This window comes from Poecilia formosa, unplaced genomic scaffold (assembly GCF_000485575.1).
Source record: "Poecilia formosa unplaced genomic scaffold, Poecilia_formosa-5.1.2 Scaffold26, whole genome shotgun sequence".
NCBI classification, from domain to species: Eukaryota; Metazoa; Chordata; class Actinopteri; order Cyprinodontiformes; family Poeciliidae; genus Poecilia; species Poecilia formosa.
Window position 1 is genome coordinate 809,845 of NW_006799965.1, and position 19,889 is coordinate 829,733.

Genomic DNA, 19,889 nt, shown 5'->3' on the forward strand with positions numbered 1-19,889 from the left:
GTTTGTTTCCATAGCAGGGCACCAAGAGCTCTGCCAAAAAACTTTTTCTTTTTTTTTTTCACTTCTTCTCTGCCCCAACCTCTCACTCTTCGTCCTCTTTCCTTCTCATTGTGTTTGTTGTTTTATGGCAGGGTTAGACGCAGTCCAGATCGGCCGTTGCCATTAGAGACTGTCTCAGTTCACCTCCAGCAGGCTCGCCTCTCCATTCATAAACAAATCGCTCTGGCTCGGGGGACCTCCGAGCTGCTACCTAAGAACAACAAGCAGAACCTGATCTGTGTTTTTGAAGTTTTGTCTGCCTCTTCTTTCATTTTTGTGAAACTTGCCTCTGTTGCTTTTCTCTCTCTCCTCTCCCCCCACCTCTCTCTCTTTCTCTCTGTCTCTCTGCTCGCTGAGGGCCGGACCACTGACTCCTCTGCTCTGCTCTGCTCTCTCTCTGTGAGGCTGTCAGGGAAGGAGTGTGTGTGTTGCATGTTTCCAGTGGGAACTTTTTTCCTTTTTTTTTTCCATACTTACACCACTCTTTCAAAGTGTTAGACTGTTCAGTGAGAGAGGAGAGGAGAGAGAGAAAGAAAGAGACAGAGAGAGAAGAGACCCCCATGTTGCTGTGATTTGACTAAACAAACAGCCATTCTCAGAGCGGTACCTCCTCCCAACGGACTCCTGGGACAGCAGAGAGAAACTTCAGAACATCTGAGAGAACCGGACATTTGAAGCTGTGGACCCTGGAGGGACTACAGCTGGAGAACTCTCCTCTCATTTCCCTTCGCTGGCCGGCTTTTTTTTTTTGGGGGTGGGGAGAGGGGTCAGAGAGGGAAGACTCATTCGCGTCTGCAGGAGCGCTCTGAAGGTAAGGTGAGTTTCTTATTGGCTGGTCAAGGCTTTTGGGCAGATGTTGGCAGAACAAAGTTGTTCAGATGTGATTTCACAGATGTCTGACATGGAGAGACATCTGGGCTTCTTGACTTCTTTAATCTAATCAGATTTAAAAAGGACTAAGGACAACTTCTTTACCCATTTTGTTGCGTGATACCTGATGTTTTTCTGTCTCTAATAGGGGGGGTGTCTGTTACCCGCATGCTTCAGTGTGTACACACAAGCATGAAAATATGAGCAACCTGTTCAAACATCAACATGTTGATGGGCTTGCATCTCTGCACACACACACACACACATCTCTTCTTCGGCAGAGTTTATCTTCCCGCTGAGAGAAAACGTTTGACAAGACATAGTGGTGACACACACAGACACACACACACATCGTAGGCTTTACAACCTGTTTGCATGCCCTCCACTTTGTGTTTCACTTGCTAAAGAGCCTGTTTATACAACCCTCTTCAGTCACCCGAAGTGAACCAACAATGCTTCCCACTGAACGCTGCTGAGAGAATCGATGTTCTCTGCACACCTCCTGGCTGTGCATCGAAATCGGACCCAGCGTCCGTCACTGTCTCCAGCATCCTCTTTAACTACAAATGCATTCCTTTTTGCAGTGATGAGACATGCCGAGCTTTAATTGAACACAGCTTCACCCTTGTTTTCAAAGATCTCCAGTGAACCAGTGAGCGGGTCAGTGGGCAATCTGTTGAACAATCTCTTGGCGTTTATCTGAGGAGAAGAGTTTTACTGCCAGGAATGAGTTCCCTTTGAGCTTTTTCTGACTCAAAATACTTGTAAGTCTGATGTGTCCACTGATGTCAAGGCTAAAGATCTGTCGTTCATTTGTCAGAACTTTAAAACTTTTCCAGCTTCTCAATCAAATTCTTTATCGTTAGTTTAAATCTCAGCATGGTTAACCCACAATCAAAAGCATAATGAAGTCTTTTAAGTGTCGCCGTGACGGGTTTTGTAGACATTTATTGTTTTAGCTGCCAGGGTCCTTTTCAGTGGATGCAAATGAGTCGACGTTTCTTGTCTGAGAGACGTCCTCTCAGTGCTGTGTCATCTCGGTGCTTTTAGGGTGATTCAGTGAGATTATTCAGAGATTGTAATGCGCTGCTGGTGTGTTAAAGTGAACAGTTCTGTCGGAAATGCTGTTTCACGTAAAAAAAAAAATAAAAAAAAGTCACACAACAAACAGATTGAATAAAAACAAGATGATAATGTTTGCCAATTGGGTTGAGGCTGGATTCAGAAGTTTTTGAAAGGGTCGCGGAGTTCAGGGCAAGAACTTTTACTGTACAAATATGTAAATATGGCAACCTTTTAACCATTTTTCATCTTTAGTTCTTGAATAAAAAGACACAGCCACTGCTTTCTGACATTTCTGCATGCTTTACAAACTTTTTTTTTTATCCTTTTAAATGTTTGGTTAATTGTGTGAAGTAAATTAATTAAGTCGTTCGCCCAAACCAGTTCTGCCTAAATGTGGTCAAAACAAAAGGTGCTAGATGAAGGACTAAATCTGGGGTATTGACTTACCATTGATTCATGTCTAAATGAAGTGTACCCTTGATCCTGGAACTGAGTCTGTAGCTCAGCGGGACGTTACGGTGATGCTAGCTGTTTAACGGCCAAGACGTGCGTTTCCTTCATGTCTTTTCCATTTGAACGCCACGTGCTTTGCACCTGAACTTGTTGGTCTGACTAACAGCGCATCCATCCTCTGGAAACGGGGCAGTGTACTTTTTGAACTGAGTGGCTTTAATTAAATGTGTGTTTTCAAAGAGCTCGCCCCACCTGTTATTTGAAGGAGTTTTTAAACGTAGTCAGACAATGTAGATGTCCCAGTCTGCTGTCCAAATCTGTTCTATAGAGAAACCTTTGGAAAACAGCATTCATGTCGTAGGTTAACCCAAAGCAGTCTGAGACTGTAATGCATGTCAGAACAACTTATTCCTCTGGCACATCTTCATATCGGGTTTTCAAAAAATGTTGTAAAGTTATACATCTCTCATGAACAGCGGGGATTTTCCGTCCACTGCGTCAAGTCGCTGGTATGCAGCACAGCTCCTCTGCTGGCCCTGATGCTGCACAGCACAGTCGACCCCATTCCTCCCCTTGGCCTGGATCTAATCCTTAGTCATCAGCTGTTTCCTGACTCTCCTGGCTTTCTGCATGCCATCCGCGGTAAGAAAATGTGCTTCGCATTAGGACCATACAGAAAACATGTCCGCGCTCTTTTAGGGCTCACATGTGTTCCGCAGCGTCGACATGTAAAGGTTCGAGCTCCGCATAGAGTGTCTAAAACACATACCGATCCCGTTCTGTCCTGCAGTGATTTATCCATCGCTCTGAGAGCCGAGCACGCAGCTGCTGAACAGCCGGGATATGAAAACCCGCTGTCATGCTTTTCATATCGGGATGAAATATTGAGTTTGGAAACATTTTTATAGCTGACATCTTATCACATGCTTATCAGTGCATTGATTGATGAGTTTGCTGTGACTCATAGCCTTGTGGTCAGCTGCATGACGGAGGCTGTGATTCAACTTTCATATTTTTTCAGCTGAGTGGTTGGTTCTCTGTGACCCTATCAAACGATAAACTTGAATAAGTGTAATGAATAGTGCTTTGGGTTGCAGCAATCTTGTACTGTCCATCTGGCTTCCCCACCCCCCACCGCCTCCACCTCACTAACTCAGGGGAAGCTGACAGGCAGCTGCATTTCATCTTCAGTCAGGAAGTTCAGTCTTTGAGGAAGCCTTTATTTCACTACGTCTTCTTTTCCCTTCTTTTGCTATGACACTGTTGTTTGAGAAGAAATAGACACAAAATCCTTTGAGCAAATGTTTACTTACAATGTATGAAACGATGCAACATTTTTTTTTTCCATACTGCCTGACAAGACATCAGAAACGCATTTCCTGTTTTAGACATCATTTGTCAAAGCCCAGAATTATAAGGGACATTTGTCCACAAATGTCAGATGGGATTGAATTTATCAGTTTTTGGAGCTGCTGGCTTTCAAAGTCGACCTGCCGGTGACCCCTGGTTTACGGTCACTGTCCATGCAAGGATGGACAGTGACCATCCGTTATATCATATATATATCCGTTATATTATATATATGATATCAGATATCAGCAATATCTGATATCTTCAGATATTGCTTCAGCCGCTCCACATTTCTTACTCAGAATGCCACCCATCTTGTGCAGTGTAGCAGTTCCTCCTACAGTGAGATGCCCACACAGCGTGCAACTTTGTGCACACAGCATGAAACTACCCTCCCATACTTCACAGTTGGGATGATATTCTAGGGCTTCATACTTGCTTTTTTGAGAACAAACAATGTGCACAAAAAACTGAGATCTTTGTCCCTGAAAGACAAAGATCTATCAGTTTAAAACTAAACTAAAGTTGCAGTTTAAAAACTGCGACGTGGCTTTTTTAAAAATGCATTTTAGAATCACGGCTTCTTCCTGGGCGAGTGACATTTCAGCAGGAATCAATACAGAAATAAATAACATACTCACTGTAAGGCACAAAGGATTTTGAGCTCAAAATGTTGTGACTCATCATTACTAAAGGTAAAGAGAAAAAAGTCTGTTAATAAAATGGAGTTAATATGCTACCTCTGATTTGGGAGAAGGACCACGCCTCAACTACCCCTTTAATTACGCAGCTGTCTATATAAACTCAATTCACCCGATGGTCCACGTCTGTTGCATGCTTTTGAAACCCGCCCTTCCTCTCCCTCGCCTCAGCATCCCCTCTCCCTCTTTTCCCTTTATCCCCTCCTCTTCCACTCATCCCCCTCTTCTTCCCCTCACCTTCATCCTCACCTTGTTCTCTGCTCCCATTAACTCCTGCTCCCAAGGCTCCATTCGCACATCTCCCCTACTGACTCATCCCCTCATCCCATCCATGTATCCCTTAATGCCCTTCCTTCATTTTAACTCCATATCTTTGTGGCGTGGTCCTTGTTAGTGAAATAATTGTTTTAAATTATAATGAAAGCTGGAATGATGTAACATATTTTCTTAGCATGAGTGATTGCGTTTAATTTTCAAATATGGAGAACTTTTGATCATTCTATTTAAAAATAAAACATTGGTGTAGGACCTCTTTTTTTTTTTTTTTTTAGTAAAAATTCAGATTCACATGATGTTGCATAGGTTAGTATGTGACGTATATGAGTAGATGTGAGTCTGCACCATAATAAACGCCCATCTGTGACAGAGATGCACAAGACAGAAATCAGCTTTGCTCTGGTTTTGATGCGGAAAAATCTAAAAAAGCAAAAGCAAGTTTTCTGAAGAAAACAGCTGTTTCCTCTTACTGGTATTTGAGAAGAAATTGCCAACCTTGTGTAGTTTTAACATCATGCAAACATCAAGCTTTCCTCTAAATCCAGTACATGAAGAACGAGACAGGAAGCATTGTTGTCCGTCAGACTCTTTTCTTTCTCTGAAATCTCTTTGGGGATTTTCTGGCCAACAAAAACATTTTGGAGTTGGTGATGCAGAGCAACTGGGAAAGAGGACAAAGAAAAACAACGCACTGCTTTTATAAGACAAGCACTTTCCGAACAGCATAAAACACAAATTGGATTTTGCTGAGTTGTTTTACCTCCATCCTCACTAAGAAATACAATAGAAAATCACAAACTTCAGCTATTTTTACCACAATTACATAAATTGCACTGCCTATTTGAGATTTTCTTTTTCTTGTGAAACCAGTTCTCTCTTTTAGAGTGTCTAAGTGGAACTTAAAGCCAGTCATTTCTAATCGTATTCAGCTGTTTCTGTTTCTTTGGTGGGTGTGGGTACAGGGTGACTGCAAGTTGAGTAAGGGGACTTCACTTCTCATGATGTTTAGGGGTCTTATTGTCTGGATATAATCAATGAAAAAACTATAAGCTGGGAAGGAGTTTGTACCTTTTATGTCAAAAAATTCATACCCCAGTCTGGTGTGTAACATTTAATTTCTTACAAACACATTTTTTTTTTAATTGACCACTAAAGACACCTCAATTCCACTCCAGCAGCAAACCCACATTTTAATGAATAGAAAAGAGGTAATTGAGTTTATTAATTTTTTTTTATCCCTTTATTCTTTCATTTAAGTTATAGAATGACTCAAATCGAGATCATTAAGCTGATATCTAAGAGCTGCCACATCTGAAGCTGCCATTCTGCAGCAGAAAGCCCGTAACATCCCCCCACTGCCACTACAAACAGCATTTACAAGTCTGTTTGAAAGGGGAGCAAACCAAAATCAGGAGTTTCCTAAACATGTGCTGCTTAGCCATGACTACAGAGTCACTTTGGTTTGTGAAATTGGACCTCACATGCTCTGTACCCAAACATTAAACCAAAAAGAAAATAGCATTATGAAAATGGAATAACAGTAGATCTTTTTCCTTAAGTGCTGATAATGCAAACCTGACAGGGCCACACTGCAGCGTCAGCCACTTAAGTTACAACATACAGGCAAAGTTTTTGCCACAAACAGACCCTTTTAGAGTTCAGTGTCCAGCTGTGTAACTTGGATCTAAATCGGGGTCAGCGCAACTCAGTCACAAATCTCCAACCAGCCATTTCCGTCAGACTGATACTGTCAAAACAAACGGAGACCCCTCTTTGGCCTCATTCCATCCCAAAAATATTTGAAACTTGGCAGAAAATGTTCCAAAGGGGCACAACTTGTGTGTTTTTGGTTCTAAAATGATGGAAAAGCAACTACATAACTGTACTCTGTGAAAGAAGAACGGCTATGCTATTTTGGCTTGGACTGAACCCAAGGAGCGTTAGCACCTGTCTCTTCATTTCTTTTGGCCTGGACTGTGCAGTAAAGCCAAGATTTTGCTATTCTGGTTTCCCTTTGGTTTATGTTTTTCATGCATCATTACTATATTTGCATGTTTTTGACCACAGCAAGCAAATGTTTTTACCAGAAACACTACCTACCCAGCATCAGATTGTAGAAAAAAAACATTGTTATCACCATAGAGTTGAACGTGGCTGTTGCTGCAGGCACTTATCTCCCCAAGGCACCACTGGAGGCTAGAAACAGAGCTGACACACACAAAAACAAAAAATAAAACAATGTTATATTTTTTATCCAAATGAGAAAAAGAATTTTAAACTGAGGTAATATATCAATGATCCAGTCAGTGTCTGGTAAAATATCATGTTTTCTCATGTTGTACCCACCGTGTGTTTTACTGGCAGCTTTATGTTATAGACCAAAACAAAGTAGCACTTAACGGCGCAGTGGAAGGAAAATAACAGCTGGTTTTCAATATTTTTTTCCAAATAAAACTGAAAAGTGTGGTGCGCATTTCCATTCAGCTCCCCTAACTAGATGCTTTGTAGAAACCATGTTTTGCTGCAGCAACAGCTGCAAGTGTTTTATTTTATGTTTGCATTAACTAAGCTCAAGTAACGTGTACATCATTTTTTTAATTCTTGCCACAGATTCTTAATTAGATTTAGGTGTGAGACTTTCAATGAGCCTTTTTACAATATGAAAATCCTTAAATCGAAACCCTTTTATTGCAGTTCTGACTAATGTTTGGGATTTATGTCCTGCAGGAAGGTGAACCACATTTCCAAGTCTTTTTGGCTTCTGACAGTTTGTTGTTTTTGTTTTTCCAAGATTGTCTTGCATGTTTACCTCCATCCATCTTCCCGCCTGTTTTGACCAGCTTCTCTGTCCCTTCTGAAGAGAAGCATCCCCACAGCATGATGTGGCAACCACCATATTTCACCACAGAAGTGGCATGTGTAGAGTATTTGTTTTCAACCACAAGTAACATTTTATGTGAGCTTTGTTCTCATCTGACCAAAGCCACTTTTTTGTGTGCTGTGCCTTCTGCATGACTTTTGGCAATACGCAAACAACTTGCAGCTTTCTTTCAGAGACGGCTTTTGTCTTGTCACTCTTCCATAAAGTCCAAATTTGTGCAGCCCACAATTCCTCTCGACAGAATATCCCACCTAATTATTCACAATTACAGTAATTGTTTTGTTGTTGTTGAAATTCCAGTATAATACTTCACAGGTTGTGGTTTTAATGTGACAAAATGTTCTAAAGTTTGAGAAAGATAAAAAATATTGGCATGATCCCAAAAATTACTCTGTATTAATAAAGATGTTTTATGCAAAACCCAATGAGGATGTGATTCTCGATTTGAAATTTCTCACTATAGCTATCGAGCCACGTCCCTTTACCTATTTCTGGCATTTTGCAACGTGGGCACCTGCTGCAGGACTGAGAAGGTAACAGCTTGTTTCCTGACATCAGCTCTCCTATGACAGTGACTGAACTCGGCAGATGCTCAAACAATGACCTCTGACGACAAACTGGCAACAAAGAAGCTGTAGGCAAATAAAGACTGATTTAAATAACAAATCAAACGTGGGTGTGTGATCTGGTGTGAATACAAACAGTAGGTGCAGAATGCAAAATTATTCAGGAAGTCGAGTCAGTACTAGCTGAACATGAAACTGAAACTGCACAAAAATGAGAGCTAGAAGGTGTCACAGTTTGGGTTTTATCTGTGTTTGTGTCTCGATTATTTCCTCATTATCTTTGGCAATTATGCTGCATTTAAGTTGTACTCGGAACTGGAAAAGTCCGACTTTCCAGTTGGAAAAAACAGCTGAATCATCCTTCAAAGTCATATTTCCCACTGGGAGACTGGGAGCAACTCCAACTACCCACAATTACGCCTCGAAAGGGTGACTTTGTGTTTCAGTTTGGCCGCTCTTGGTGAAAACATGATTATTTTACAAGACACACCCCTAAGAGTGCTTCTAAAATGAAGGTTACATGTAGTGCTGTCAACTACAAACTAATCAAATTAAAAGAGGTGTTTTCTCATGGAAAATAAACCTTAAAATGATATTTGTAAGAGATAATGCGAGTACCGTATAAGGGTGTCGACATGTTGAAACTCTGATTTTTTTTTTTTTTTTTAATTAAAACGCTTGAGTTGTGACGTCAAACCCGGCTCTGAGTTCTAACTGGGACTCGGCATCATCTCATCTGCCTCTTCCCTTCTCTGTAATTAGTTCCAGCTGTTGTTTTAACCACACGTGTGAATATATGTCTCACCTGAGTCATGGTTCTTACATCAACCCCTGATTCTAATCAGGCTCTTTCCTGTGTTCCTAGTTCTCTGTAAGTGTTTTTGGACTGTTCCATCACTTATTTGAATCTAATGTCTGCCTAAATACTCTGTTTCCCTTTGGGTTCTCCTCAAAATGATCAAATCATTACCAAGAAACTACTGAAAAAAAAAAAAAAAAAAAAAAACAACAAAAACACAACACACGGCCAAAATCTGACGTACTTATGCCTGCACACAAATTGAGTTTACTAGACCACATTTTCTAAACACTAAACTCTTGTACTGCAATGAAAACAAACCTGTCATTCATATCCACCATGTATTTGCAGTCACCTCCACAATTGTTGACACTCCTGTGAGGACATGTGCAACAGCCTTAAGATAAACGGACTACGTCCGATCTCCCTTACTGTTGTCGACTCTGCGGCAGCAGCATGAGGATAGACCTCCTGCTAAACCCTCGCTCAGGACAGCTTCACTTGTTGTAAACCTTGTAATTATTACTCTGATGGTAGATATGGGAGAGTTTAGATTAAGCCCTATAAATACTGGACTATCACAAACCTTCCTTTAATGGCTATTTAAAGTTGGTCTGTCCTTAACTTTATTTAGGACAGGAAATCATGTCCACTAAAATCGGACTATCCAAATATAGCCTAAACAAAAACAGTGAAAAGTCAGGCTTGGTAGCTCATTTGATCAACCACAAACATCTCATTTAGAGACAAATAAACGTCATTATGTAAGCGGCCTTTCACAGTTTTCTTGGTAAACAAACAAATCTGGGAAAAATAACAGATTAATGAACTAATAGACAGTTTCATCAATGTCAAAAAGTCAAAAGCTAGTACTTATCATTTTTTTTATTCTAAGAATACCACTGCTGAAAAAAAAAATTATTTTGTGGCTTTTTGTAGGTACTTAATGCTAATAAATGGGATATTTCTTCATTAAAACACATCATATATACATTTAATTGCGTGAGTCTGTTACTAAAATGTGTTATAAAAGGTTATTTTTGTATAAGTTTGTGAAAGACTTTCTTTATTTTAAAAGAAAGGGGGGGGGGAGTGAAACATACCAGGGAAAATGAATTAAGATATGACAACCAAAAGGACAAAGTTGTTTTAATATTCTTGCCTTTGATTAGGATCTTTAGGTGGGAAGGATCTGGAGCTTGTATTACCTGCTTCAAATACTCAATATACAAATACAGTGTGCTTTAATCGCCCGTTTTTTATTGTTGTTTTTTTTCCACAAAAAGAATGGAAGCAAATAACCTTTGTTTGGGAAAAGGAAGTTCCATTGTTTTCTTTCAGCTGCTGCCTGAAAGGTTTTCTACTGCTTATATGTCACTTAATCTGACAGTTTGTTTGCGGCATAGTTTAGTTGTTCTCAGGCTTGCAGAGTTTCATTATTTATTGCAGTGAAGTTAATGTAAATCTGTTTAAGTCCTGTTACACTTTGCAGACCCTGCAGCCTGTCGGAGTGGGAACAGTGCACTGCGGGTCTGCTGCTGAAGGACCAAAAGGTTTTCCTCTGGGGGAAGGAGAGTCAGTCCAGGAGGAGAGATAAAAAAAAGAGATTTGTTTTAAGAAAGACTCTTGGTGGATTTTTTTCCCACACAGCCACTGGGCTCTCTCAAAATATTAGATACCCATGAATTAATTACAATGTTTTATCTTTATTAGCCTTTATAGATGTATATCCCATGTACTTATACATGTAAATATGTCCAGATATTATCAGTGTCTCTGATAAGACTGTGTCAGATTCTGGGAGGTTTAATTGTTTTTTCTTGGAAGAGCATGAGCTGCTAAATTGGAGATGTTTGTTTTGCAGATCTCAGCTTCCTGCTCACTTAAGCAGTGTAATCATTGGTGTCTGTGATCTCAGACTCTGTGTGCACTTTTTCTGCTGCCCCGATTTGCTCTGCACTTTTTCTGCTGCCCCGATTTGCTCTGACTTTTTTCTTTCCCATAAAGATTATTCCATATGTCATGGTTCCTCGCTCCTTTTATCCACAGTCTGGTGGAGGGTGCGGTATTCCTTTTGCTGTTTCGTTGCCTCGTCATGCTCTGTCGTTTGTCGTTTCATGCATTTGATGGTACGCTTCACTTTTCTTTGTTTTCTTCTTCTTGTTTCTCCGGCCCTCCGATTGTGAGTCAAGATCTCTTCTGGTGCATTTTGCTATGTGAAGACGTTTTGAGTTTCATCATTGTTGGTCTTCCACTCATTGTGGCGTCCTTGCTTGTCTGTAAGTCTTTGGTTTGCGGTTTCGACGGTGCGCTGTGTCAGGGATGCATCACACCCACACAGGGCCCAGAAAATTCCCAGCGCCGGAAGTCAGATCCCTCCAGCTGCAGCCTGTGAGGAGTTTGCTTTTGCTTTTGTTATGGATTACACTGCCTCCCCCGACTCCAGACCCCCACTTCTTCCAAGTGCAAGCATTCCCCTCTTGGGATGCACTAATTCACACAATTGGCTGCAAATGTTCTTTGGACAAAGGTTCCCACCTTATCGAGCGCCGCTTTATCACTGCCAGATGTTTAAGTAAAACATTGCAGCCTCACTATATATGTGTCTAATCCCAGGAGCAGGTTTAGCCGCATCCTGAGGCAGAGCGTGGGCCCCGGGCCTCCCGCTGAGGTCGACATCAGCGATCTTTTCTCGTTAGCTGGTGACACTTTGAGTGTAGAGAGTTTGTTTACGATAAACCGCCAAATTCCCAGCATCTGTGGGAAAATTCATGTGGAGGGATAGAAGTGTGTCCCTTCTGGTGATTGCTGTACCATAGCTGGAGTAAACATAGTTTGTTTTCCCTCAGACCTCCAAGATTACAGCGGGAACGCGGTGGCCCAATCCAAAGACCTAAACGACAACAATAAACATCTGGCTTGGAGACATGCTTTGCAGATACTTCACGAGATCTCATATTAAGATGATTTGACGTGACCCTGGTTTATTTGTGGACAATGTGGACATTCCTTGCTGTAAATGACTCTGTTGTTGTGGCTCAGCCAGAAAGCATCCTCGAGGTTAAGAGATCAAACAGCTTTCAAGCATTTTTTTTTATAAAAGTCATTTCATGCTGCTTGACTTCTGTGCAGACTTTTTTCCCCCTGTTTATGCCATTAAGCTCCAAAATCTTTTAAGATTTGCTTCTCTGACTGGTTCTTTGAAAGAATACAAAAGTCTGCACATTTAGGCTAAATATGGATTTTTTTCCTCCACTATTTAATCTCAGATGCACAGTACTTGGCAAAAGTATGTATTTTTTCTTGAACACGTTCACATTTTGTGAACAGCCTCAATCTTGACTCGATATTACGTTAATTTTATTAAATAAACCCATGCAAAGTTGTGCAGTGATTGTGATACATCTTTTTTAAACGATAAACATCCCATCTGTAGTATGCTACGAGCTCTGTAGGGGCCACAACAAACAGGTCTTTGGTCAAATCTCTTCAGAACTGAAGGCTTTGACTTTCATTCAAAACTCTGTGTGTGAAAGAAAGCTAAAACTACACATCACCCTGAACGCACCGTCCCCATGGTAGACAGCGGTTGGGGTGTTTCCACAGTAGGAACAAGGAAGCTGGTCAGAGTTGATGGGAAAATTGTTGGAGATAAAATGATTTAAATCCTCTGAGAAAGCACTGCTAAAGGCTGCAAAAAGACTTAAGACTTTCACTTTCCAGCAGAATAACACCCCTCACCAAACAACCAGAGCTGCTACAAACTGATTTAGATAAAAGCATGTTGAAGGAAAAAGGTCTGGTGGCTTCCTTCTACAATTAGGATCCTGGATCTTGGAGTGAAATCCAATCTAACCTAACCATGTTTCCATTCCAAGTTTAAAAAGCATGGGGGTTTCCTTTTTGGATTCTTAATAATCAAGCTAATTATCATTAGCAGCATTTTGTCCCTTTAAATACTTTGGCATGTGTCCTAAAGAAGGTTGTGTAAAACTGTCAATGTGAAAAATTTATTAAGAGCCTTCAAATGTACAAAAGCCTCTTTACTGCTGCAGAAACCACTTTATTACATTCATTTTATTAAAAAAATATTATAAAATATCTTAGTTTTATTTGTCAGTCAGCCATATTGGATTTTTAATCCAGAGCTGGTGTCAAACCTCCAACTCCCTACTTGGAGTGCTGATTTCTGGAGGACTTTCTATCAAATTTTATCCAGTTGGTGGAAGTGTTTTTTTGTTTGTTTGTTTGTTTGTTTGTTTGTTTATTTTACTTATTTCTTTTAATGGTCTGATACAACAATTTGAAAAATGCTAAAACCTGGTCTTACCTGAGACTGTTTATTCATCTTTTAGCTTTATTGTAAAAGGTTTGATGACTTCTGGTTCAGGTCAAGTCAGACTCATGTGTCAGAATGGTCCAGTCAAAGTTCAGACATAAATCCAGTTGTGAATCTGTGGCAAAACATTCGTAATCAGAATTATGTGGTGCTTTTTGTTGCTCTGTCACATAAAATAATAAAAAAATAAATAAATAAATAAATAAATGTTGTGGATTGAATGTGACAAAATTAGAAAAGTCAAGATTTTTGCAAGGAGCTGTACAGGCATGAACTCTAAAACTCCAACCGTAAGAGTTTTGCTTATTTTGTCAAACTGTTGCCATTTTAAATATGATTTGTTAGCCCTGACCGTGCCAAGCAACACATGCCTTTGGCATCGCTTGGCTGTTGTCGTTCAAAGCCCTCGTCACCGACAGTGAGGTTAGGGGCTTTATTTTGAGCGCTGACGAATAGCTTCCTCACGGCACGGACCCTCGCAGCTTGCTGCTGCTGGGCCTCCTGGGACAAAGTGACCCCTCCACTCTTGCCGTCATCACAAGCAGGGCCCCATGTGTATCGGCGGTCCTGGGAAAGTTTTAGATTAATGCTGTGGGAACATGAACTGTACACAGACATCAGCGACAAAAACAGAAAAAGGAGGGAAGGTCTCTGTGTGTGCGTGTTTGGCGTGAGAGTACATCCGTGTTGCAATCTAATGCATGTCCATATGTCAAGTATTTTTTAGTGCCAATGAGAATCTAGAAGTTTGTACGTTTCTGCTCATTATCCATCCGCCTTTCCTTCACCTCATTTTATTAGAACCAGGAGGCGGGGGAGGAAATGGACCAGCCGTGTTTTTTGGAACTGCTCAAGCGCTTTGAGCTTTTCGCTTTGGGAACGGAAGTGCCAGAGGCTGTTAATTTAGGGAGACAAACGTGTATCTGGTTTGAGTAACAGACTGACTTTAGGCTTATTTCTGTGTGCCAAACTGTTAGGGATATTTCAGCTGTTTTATACCTGAAAGCATATCTATGAAAAACCCCTGGAACACTTATCAATTAAACAGCTGAGAAAATGTCAAAACATGCTGGTTTTTACATAACGGATGAAAATAGCACAAAGTCTTAAAATAGAGGCTGTAAAATCTTTGTGCAACGTAAAGCAAAGAAAACAAAAATTGAAAGATTTCACAATTTCTTTTCCCTCTTTCTCTTCCTCCTCCACCAACGCTCTTCCCAAGGCTCATTCTTCCGCCCCCTTTTTCTTTCCCACCCTCTTGCGTACAGGCCTGTGATCCATCCTTAACTGTTTCCAGACGTGTGCGTGCAGCCGGCCTTAACCCCCGTCCCAAACATAACAACAAACCACCCCTCCACACCCTCACCCGCCTTATCCTCTGGCCTCCTCAGCTGTGTGAAGTTACAAGGTCCTTAGCAGTAATAAGTCATTTCAGTTCATCTGGGATGCTGCATATGCATCCGGGTACAACATGATATCCCAAGCCAGTTCGCCTCTGCCAGATGCGTATGTTGAATGCCCTCATTTTCACTTTGGTTTGCACCAAAACCAATTAATGGCTCAGCATGACCCCAGAATAACTTGGACGTAGCATTGTTGCCAGTTAGCCTGCAGCAGATACGCACACACTGACCGGTTTGTGAGGGTGCAGAATGTTGGCGAACCAGGAACAAAAGGAGACGCACATTGTCGCTCTGTCCTGGTGCAGCGAGGCATCAAATACCTCCAGACTGGCTCAGGAGCCAAGAAAGAAAACAGCTTCATGATGGATCACATACTTTCTTTCATTTCGCCTTAAAGCTTTACAAGAGCAACAGAGTGTTCTCACAAACATGTTGTCACTTAATTTGAGCTAGAGCAGCATATGTCAAGCTGCCATGATTTAAAAGTTGTTTTGTCGCGCTTGTGAAGCTGTGTGTAATCATTAATGTGACAGAAACTGTTTTTTTTTTCTGTTACTTTGCTCAATTTGATGGATATTTGTTAAAGATTCTGATTACTTTCCAAAATAGGCCCACTGCTTTTATGAAAACAATCAGCAACTTTAGATAAAATATATTCTTTCAATTATTCAAGAATTAAGTGCAACATTTGATGCAGCCTTGGTGATCCTTCCTCTGAGAAATATAATATTTTCCTTGGAGTTGCCCAGCTTTGCTCTTTTGCTTTGTACTTGTATAGCATATTATTAAATCCAGAGGATCCCAAAACACTTCACACTGCAATCAGTCATTCAGCAATTCTGGAACATGTACAATAACGTAATATAAATACACAAAAGCTTTTGGGGTAAAATGACTGTAAACATGTCAAGTGAACAGTTCGGACATCTAGAACATCTAGAGCTTTTTCCACATGTTGTTCCTCTGTGATAAACAAACAGAAGTTTTAAACTTCTGTTTAGTTTTAAACAAAACTGAAATTTTACCATTCCTACCAAGAGTTGAAAAGACATGCAGTGATGGAAAAAAGTGGATGAGATTACTGGGTAAAGTCTTAGATAATTTGTCTGAGAGTGGCAAAGGAATCACATTTAACCCTAAAATTTTCACCTTAAAAAGCTGTCAGAAACATTTGTTCAATCTAAATTACATGGCATCACTAAATTCAGTTTTTAAAGGCAGCAAATGCAGAAAATCTTAGTGTTAGTGTTCAAGCTCTTGTTTCAAGAAGACACTGTTGGAAGATTTCAGCTTATTCAAAACTGCGTAGTTAAGCTGCTTGACCAAACCAAAAAGAGAAGGCATACGAGTCCAGTTTTAGCTGCTTTTTAACAATTGATACTATGGTATTTTTCAATGTTGCTTTGCATTTTTAGCTTAGGAACTTTCTATTTATTCAAGTTGTACAAGCCACTCCATTAATTACTTCAAAAGTTTTTTTTTGTTTTTTTTTTGTTTTTTTTTACTGAGAGTATTTTTGACTTATATTTTGTCAATTTTGTGCTTTACTTTTGCACATTTTAATTTCATGTACATTTATGTTTTTTCTTGTGTACAATCCTTTGAGCGGCATGAATCATAAAGACTCGCTTTATGACTGCACCATCTTTCTTTTTGCAGAATAGTGGGGTCACGAGGCAGCCACGATGAGAAGGCTGATGGCATCTGTGCTCCACCTGATGGTCACTTTAACAGGTTAGTGTTCAGTTTCACTTGACAAATAAGAATTGAAAATGTACAAGAAGATTCTTCACATGTTTTTTTTTTTTTTTTGTTGTTGTTGTTGTTGTTTTTTCCAGAAATGATAAATGGGATGTGAAAAACAGAAAATTCTTATTGGTACCCTTTATAAAATTTTCAAATATGCATTATTTATTCCAGCAACATGATCTTTCACTAAAATGTTGAAAAAAACAAAAACATGTTTTCAGAGATGCCTTTTTTTTTTACCAACTCATCATAAGTGCCCCATTTAATACCTGCAATCTTAAAAGTCTTTTATATAATTTCACAAGACTGGAGCATAAAGAGGAATCTCTATGCATTCATCTTTGCACAGTTTATCTAGATCCTCCAAAGTCTTGAATTAGTTCATGTACTCTCGTCTCTCCAGACTGTCCCTCAGATGTTCTAGAGTAGAAACAGGCTGACAGGATCACAGAAAGATCCTAGAAAGTCTGATCAGTTTACAAAGCAAAGCATTAACTTATAAAATTTATTCAGTTACACTTACTTTAAGGAAATTATTCAGTGTGCCAAAAAGTAGGGTGAAATTTGTTTATTAACCTATGACCTTTCCCCCCAATTAATAAAGAACTTAAAGAACTGATAACACTTTAATTCTTCAAGCAAAAGATAAATGATGCTTCTTTCACTTTGTATCCATCGGTCTCTGACACGTCGTCTTCATCCTCCCTCTCAGCTGCTCCAGACCACTCACATCCTTCAACAGCCATAGATGGGACAGGATCTGACTTACATTGTTGATTTAACCTCTGAACTTCTTCTGCTATCTCTTTGACACCCCCTCCTCCCCCCTCTTACATACTGACCTCATGTCTTGTTGCCCAAACTACAGCTTTGGTGCGTTTCTGCCCAGACGTGTGCAGCCTGGAGATCACCCCGGATGACAAAGAGTTTGTCCTGGCTCGAGGCTCGTCTCTCACCCTAACGTGCTCCGGCTCCAGCCAGGCAAAGTGGGCGCTTAAGAAGGACGATTCAACTTACTACCTGAATCAGCTAGATGAGAACATGAAATCGAGATACAAGATATTTGAACCTGATGCCACGTCGGTTGCTCTGAACCTAACAAGTGTGAGTTGGATGCATACTGCCGTGTATCAGTGCTTTGACGATGTTGCCGACGAGATACAGGAAGTGGCAGTTTTTGTCCCAGGTAGGGTACGCCTCATTTCTCGTTAGTATTAGTACCTCTTGGACTAACTCCGACTGTCGACTTACAAGTCACCTCTTTCTTCAGATCCTGAAGTTTGGTTTGTAAAGAGCATCCACGGCATGGTGACGAAGACCAGTGAGGAAAGCGTCGTCCCCTGTGTGGCTACCAACCCAAACATCACTGTCATCCTGTATGAGAGGGACACAAACAAGCCCATTAAAGGGCATTACGTACCCAGTGAGGGGTACCGGGCGCGGCTGGAGGACAGAGCGTACGTGTGCCGTGGAGAGCTGAACGGGGAGGTCAAAGAGTCTCAGGAGTTTAACGTCATCAGCATTGCAGGTTGGAGTGCAGTTCAAAACGCCACCCACTACCAGACGCCCACTAACACTCGCATTTTATTCAGTCCAAATCGAAAACCAAACTATTGAACTTAAAAGTCAAAGAAGCACTGCGTTTTGGGTCTATATAGTATGTTTTTTGTTTTTTTTTTAGGTAAAAATTCTATATGAACAGTTTTACAAATCATTGATTGAAGATCATACCAACATTACAGCTGTTTTAATAATAATTTTAAAAAAGTGCTGCCATTAATTATGTAGATGAATAGATCAGCCTTTGTAGGTCATTGTGTACTTTTTTTTTAAGATCTTAAGAAACTAAACAAGAGCAGCCATAGATCAAACACTGCCATAAATCATTAAATGAGAATATTGTGTTAAGATGTTCATTTTAACTGTTTTTTTTTTAATTATTTCTAATTATTAAAGTTTCTTCACCAAATAATTTGGTGACTGAACCAATTTGCCATCATGCCTACTCTGCCCCGCAACCTCTCTTTCCAATCCCAGTGGCCGAGGACATCAACCCTTACATCAACAGTTCAAAGACGGTCCTGAAGCAGGGCGAGCCGCTGACTATAAACTGCACGGTGCACGGAGTGGAGCTGGTGTTTTTCTCTTGGAATATTCCACACACCGCGGTGAGTAGGAGTGGAGCAGAACAAGCGCTTTTGTTCTGCAGATTTCTCTCTGGCCTCATGACCGAGCCCAGATGGAAACAAGATGTAGCGACACGCCTCAGATTGGATTCTCTGGTAATATTGCTTTTAAAAACATTCAATGTTGACCAAGTGATCATTTCTTCACACAACATTTTGTTGCATGTTGGGAAGCTCCGTGTTTTCAGTATGTGTTTCAGCTTTACCTAGCAAACCATTGTGTTTAAGGTTGAAGTGATTGTCTCATGCAGATGTGCGACAGATTCCCTTTTGCTGTCATTGCCCACAAAAGACACACACGTTTCAATCATGTTTCTTTTTGGAAAATGCTTTTGCTGATTGTATTTGCACTTGAAAGTTAGATTCTCCAAGTTCCCAGTGAGAATGACAACAAATACCCTTGCTTAAAAAATCAAAGATGCCCCAGATTTAATGTCCAAAATGACTGCTGTGCATACGAAGCAAAGTGAAAGTTGCAGCAACAAACTGTTTACTAGCTTTTATGTTTCCAGTAGCGAACATGATTGCTCAAAAGGCATTAGATGAGAGGAAATGAGAATGAAATGACAGTCGTATTTTGTTTTGTTCCTCCAATTTTAAAGGTTTTTCAGGTTGAGCCAGAAACGTATTTCTCCCCAAAGATGCACTCCTGCCTGACCTTCCCTCGCACCACGATGGGGCACAGCGGAAACTACGTGTGCCACGTCCAAGAAATGGTCGTGGGCGTCACAGCTTCTTCAAGCGTCAACATCACCGTGCTCGGTTAGAAACACACACAAAATTCAAACAAACGGATTATTATTGTGCCTCACTCACCACAAAAAGAATAGTTGTTATTATCAACACTGGGAGGTAAAGAAGAGAGACGACCTGTGTGTGAAAGAGGCAAAGAGCGTTTTTATTTATTTTTATGGATTGGACCTGAAATAAACTTTTTGACAAAGAAACACACCTGCAAATCATAGCACACACCAGCTTTATATAGACTGTTGGTGGAAACGTATTTAACCAGGCACATAAAGTCACCTACTTACAACAGCAGGTTGCAAGCCAGTAAAAACAAGGTTTCTCACGCTGCACAATTTCTTCTAGACTCCGTCTCTTGACCGTCACTGCATACGCTTTGGGTCTATGAATGCTTACTCCAGCTGCAGTGAGGCATGGGGCGTGTACAAAAGCTTTAAATAACTTGAACCTTCAGGTTCGATGGAG

At 40.5% G+C, this 19,889-nt stretch overlaps 1 protein-coding gene across 2 annotated transcripts in view; it reads left to right on the forward strand.

Moving 5' to 3' along the window:
- Positions 1-424: 424 nt before the first annotated feature.
- LOC103135517 (platelet-derived growth factor receptor beta-like) overlaps positions 425-19,889 on the forward strand; it is a 33,142-nt gene continuing 13,677 nt past the window's right edge. For both annotated transcript variants that reach the window (XM_007548292.2, XM_007548294.2), the window contains exons 1-6: positions 425-850; positions 16,402-16,476; positions 17,360-17,677; positions 17,762-18,019; positions 18,529-18,659; positions 19,280-19,439. In XM_007548292.2, the coding sequence (XP_007548354.1) occupies positions 16,428-16,476; positions 17,360-17,677; positions 17,762-18,019; positions 18,529-18,659; positions 19,280-19,439 (916 nt within the window). In that variant the 5' untranslated portion in view covers positions 425-850; positions 16,402-16,427. The remainder of the gene's footprint in view (positions 851-16,401; positions 16,477-17,359; positions 17,678-17,761; positions 18,020-18,528; positions 18,660-19,279; positions 19,440-19,889) is intronic.